Here is a 5,000-nt window from a genome sequence, read left to right on the forward strand (position 1 = left end):
TGGAAGCGAATCCGAATGACCGAGGTATGATGTGTAATGTAAAGAAGAACTTGAATAATACTCTTGGGTGTTTTCGAGCAACAATGAATCGCATATGTGTATATAATTTATGAAACCAAACAACATTATAAATCGATTTGAGGGGTGAGAAAGAACGCATTTTACCGTTCTTTATATTAAACGATTGTTTCTTGCATAGAACAAAACACAAAATGAAACAAAACTGTGTAGCAAAACAGAAGAAGCTAGCCGCTTAATCGAATCAAAACACATACACACAATTATGAATATCGAGTGCATGGACTCAATTCTTAACAAATGGTTTGATATAACATAGTATAACAGGTTTCGACCACCTACGGTTTTACGGTGTTCGAAATAGAGAACTTAAAAACAAGGAACCAAACCAATGACCAAGGATCGTTGCTGAGTGGTTGAACGATTGTGGTCGAAGTCAAAATGGAATTGAACAATAGATAAACCAAACAAAAACAAACAAACAAAAAACAAAGCAAAACGGCAACGCAAGAACAGGAAAAAGTAGAAAACAACTCTAGAGAACATTATGTTTATACCTTTGTCTGAGGGGATCATTAGTGGCGGCACTATTGGTAGTAGTACTGTCGGCCGACGGTCCGGGACTAGAGACAGATGCGCTCTTCACATGTCCCTTACCGGTACCCACACCAACGCCGTTGCCGCCGCCGCTGCCTATGCTAACACCGCCACTACTGCCGACACTACCACCGTTGCCACCTCCGGTGCCAACGGCACCACCGCTACCAGTGGTGCCGGCCGTGCTTCCGGTCGTGGCACCGGTTCCCGTACCGGTAGTGTTAGCGCCACTGCCAGCAACTCCACCACCGCCACCACCAGCACTAGCAGCGGTTCCTGAAGCCGAGTTGCCACGGTTGAACTCTGGTATAGGTGCGACGAAACTGTTGCTACTGCATCGAGTAACGTTTGATGATATGCATACGTACACACGCACAAACACACACACACACACACAGATTGATAGAAATATATTGCATCACATTATTCATTTCGAATGTAAAACATTTCGACAATGTGTGTAAGTACAAGTGAGAAACAAAAGGAACAGAAAAAACCACAATTCGAGACCCCGGCAACGCAGTAATGATCGGCGATGAAAGAGTATTGTAAGAGAAGCAGAAAGAAAATGAGAGGGAGAGAGAGAGAGAGAAAAGATAAATTAAGGTGAAGCCAAATTCGAGAAGATATAAGAGAGAAAGGCAAGAGTAGAGAATAACAGGTATGAAAGAAATATAAAATTTATAAGTACCATCTCATGTAACGACAATAACAATTGCGCAATCAATTTTGCGAAACAAAAAGCAAGAGAACAGGAACAGTTGTGAGTACTCTGAAATCCAATCGTTGGTAGTTAATGGACGGTGAACAGGTTAATGAATCGTATATACACAGCAAACCGGGATTGTTTTTCGTAAACTCGGGGAGAAAATCGGGATTACACGCTAATAAACACTACTTTTAGTTGCAACGAACGAAACTGTGGAACCCTATTCTAAGGATCATTTCTAAGCAAACCGGTAGAATGAAAAACTGGACATTTTCCATCGTAGGATCCCAAATAAATTGGCAACTTGGCGTATACTTCAAGGAATCAAGAAAAAGAAATCAAAGAAAGAGAGATATTCAGCCAAAGATCGAGAGAAAGATATGGAAGAAGGGAAAGAATGTAACAGAGCAACAAGATAAACCGTGAACAACGACGAAGTAATGATGAATCAAATGTAAACTTGAACGCAACACGCACAAGCTTAGACACTATGGCGATTGGACCTCACTCTCAACATATGGAATTGTGAGCGAAAGGGAGAAGGGCACGATCAAAACGGGAAGCCCATAAGCATGATCATCATATCGACAGTATGAATGTGGAAGTGAAAAGAAGGCGCGTACGGCGAATACTGTTATGATTAGTCGTGACCCAGGACACTTGTTCAGTAAGAAGAGCGGATGAGTGGAGCGGACTGACAGCGAGCTTCATGAGGACGATATTTGTGGCTAAAGCGAATAACGTAATAATGCTAGGTGTGATAAAGGCGACCAGAGACTTACGTTGGATCCGTGGTAGAGTTTGTCTTTTCTGTGGACGACGTTTTCTCATACAGTGTCGTCGACCGTCTGGGCATTAGGCCGGCACTGGGACCTATAGTCCTGGGGCCATTGCTTGGATCGTACTTCGTGCCTGTACTGCTGCTGGTAGTACGCGCTTTTGCCGGGCTGGAGATCGATGCTGTTGTGGACAATCGAAGTGACCCAAAAAGGTTAGAAAGAAAGCCAGATTGGGAATTCGGAGTCGCAAACCACGAACTACTTACAGCTTTCTACCGATGAGATCGGTTTAGTTGTGCTCGATGCTGGTCGCTGATTCTGTGCGGCCAATCGGGCCGTATTCTCCTTGATCGTCGCTGGGTCGATTGTGTTTTGACGCTTGAAATTACTGCTACTGTTTGTTAGAAAGAGGAGAGTAAGATAGTTAGAATCAGGTGTTGCTCTTTCACCATTTTATCCGCCATTATCTTATCGGACTAACTCTACTTACATCGATGTTCTTTCCGATGCACCGCTGCCACCGCCGGTGCCCGAGCTATGATTGCTGTTGGTACCACCGCCAAGCCCGCTGTTTCCGGTCACGATGTTCGTACCGGCACCGGTACCACCACCTGCGCCGACCACTGTTCCGGCACCGGTAGCACCACCGCCTGTTGCCACAGCGTTGCCACCTACGCCACCAACACCTCCGGCACCACCAGCCCCGCCAGCAGCGGCAGCAGCGGCTGCTGCTGCTGCCGCAGCTGCACCAGCCGACGTTGGACCGACACCTGTAATGAAGCGTTGGAAGATTTCTAAATTTTTCATCGTAATACCGTCGAGCCCCGCCAGTTCCTGGACAAGATAGGAGGGGCGCCCTTCGGAAAACAGGGTGTTAGTAGCATCGTGTGTAGTAAATGGTAATCCTTTTCCGTTCTACAGACTTGGATACCCACAATTTGGCCCCGCGAGACAGACAGTTGTGTGGTTAAGGGTGAGGGGGTGGTCGTGGGCACCAGCAACTAGTGTTTTACAGGTAGACAGAGGGTGGTGGAAGAGCATGCATGCCGTATGCAGGATGGTGGTTACTTACGCAGTGTTTCTCCACCGCTGGAGGCCCGCCGGCTTGGCTTCGTGCTGGACGCAGATATACTTCGGTGCACGCCCCGATGCGTGGGGCTTTGCACCTGCGGGTTACCGGGCGGGACACCCTCGTTACCGGCAATGTTACGTAACGACAGGGACGATCCGGACCGGGAGCCGTCCGACTCGGACTGTGGTGCGCATTGTTGTGATGTTAAAATAGAGAACGTTGGTCCATTAGTAAGGAAAGCATTCGTTGAACATCTTTTTCTGTATTTGATTCTTCAAATGATTGGCAAGGAAAATTCATTCACGGATCAATTGCATCGGGATTGGGAGGAAGGCTCGCGGAACGAATTGTTTTGAACGATTACCCTTCCTCACAGGAAGCATTATATCAAGCGCCGCAAGGTGAGATATAACCCTACAATTAAAAACCTCTCTCTACAGTTGGTGGCACTGGGCCCACAGCTACAATTAAATGGAATTTATTGCCCCCAAGTAGAGGAACAAAACTGGTGCATGCATCACCATTATCATCATCATCATCATCGCCATGGATTGTTTGAGGCACAAGCACAACTGTTCGTGTGGCCGTGCAGTGGAAATGCAAATATTTATCGCACCTTAAGGCGATGCCGTCGATGCACGAGGCCAAGCAAATTATGACAAAATACACGGAACTATCCCCCCGGGGGCCACTGCTTCAGGGGAGACGCTTATCGTTCTGCCCTCCGTAGCCACCCTGAACACACAGATGGTGCGCGCGCTAAGCTGTTGACCCGCTGCTGCGCAAGATTGCTGCTGCGAAGAACGCTTACAAAGTAGAGCCTGTCGTCTCGCTTAAGGCGTACGGTCTAGAACTGAACCGCTTCCGCGTTCAAGACAGGATAATCGTTCAAAACATAAGCTCGATTAGAAGATATTTTTGGTCGCTTTTTTTTGCACTAACAAGTGAAAAATGATAGTATAAGGAAACGGAAGACATTAAAATTGAAAAGATGCTTAAAAAGATGAAAAAATATTCGGATTTCGAGTGAGTGAGAAGTTCGGTTTGCTTGTTTGCTACGTGCTTTGTAAACGATCAGCAGCGAAAAGCGAAACTAGGTAGGAAAACAATTCGGTATCAAAACAAAAATAAAGAAACAAATTTAATTTAAATAGAAAAAGGGAAATAGACAAAAAAACAGACGAACAAAGTCGCAATAATATAACTCCAAAACGCACGCACGCTCTACGCGATTAAGATGAGTGATAGTGAACAGTAAAAAAAATGAATCTCAAATTCAGGTTTCGAAATGGCGTAGTTTGAATAAACCATACAGTTTCAGCAGTTTGAGACGATAAGTCGTGAAACAATGGATTTGATCGTTGTAAAATAAAGTGTATTCTCCTAAGGAGACTGCTGCTCGGTGGTGAGATTTTTTGTAAACAATATACACAGATACTACGCGGAAGGAAGAACGGTAAGATGGAGAAGATAATCAAAAGGAACACTGTATAGAGAGAAATATATAGAGAAAGAAAGACAGCTTTATCGTATGGGGATGGCAATCGTAGAAGTAGTACTTATTCTTATCTCTGCAGGAAAATATGAGACATTCCTAAAGACTTTCTTACGGATAGAGAGAGAAAGTGTGTGATAAAGAGTAGTAGGAGAAGGTAGAGAGAAAGAAAGATGGTAACGAAAGAGGAACACAAAAACGGAACGTAATCTGGAAAACGCAAAACCCAAACTTACGTCGGTGCTTTTTCGTCCGAGCAGGAGATAAGTGGCGAATACGTCATCGTACATGGTGTTTGCCAATGAATCTTCAATATCTTGCCTATTGTAG

At 45.0% G+C, this 5,000-nt stretch overlaps 1 protein-coding gene across 1 annotated transcript in view; it reads right to left on the reverse strand.

Moving 5' to 3' along the window:
* The window catches only part of LOC125958382 (serine/threonine-protein kinase par-1), a 58,857-nt gene that overhangs the window by 13,685 nt on the left and 40,172 nt on the right, over positions 1 to 5,000 (reverse strand). Inside the window, exons 7-12 of the mRNA XM_049691675.1 lie at positions 4,907 to 5,000; positions 3,176 to 3,356; positions 2,594 to 2,873; positions 2,370 to 2,497; positions 2,107 to 2,284; positions 576 to 947 (exon numbers count right to left, since the gene is read on the reverse strand). The exon at positions 4,907 to 5,000 is cut by the window's right edge and continues 19 nt beyond it. Coding sequence (XP_049547632.1) covers positions 576 to 947; positions 2,107 to 2,284; positions 2,370 to 2,497; positions 2,594 to 2,873; positions 3,176 to 3,356; positions 4,907 to 5,000 — 1,233 coding nt within the window. The remainder of the gene's footprint in view (positions 1 to 575; positions 948 to 2,106; positions 2,285 to 2,369; positions 2,498 to 2,593; positions 2,874 to 3,175; positions 3,357 to 4,906) is intronic.

This window comes from Anopheles darlingi, chromosome 3, assembly GCF_943734745.1.
Source record: "Anopheles darlingi chromosome 3, idAnoDarlMG_H_01, whole genome shotgun sequence".
Taxonomy (NCBI): Eukaryota; Metazoa; Arthropoda; class Insecta; order Diptera; family Culicidae; genus Anopheles; species Anopheles darlingi.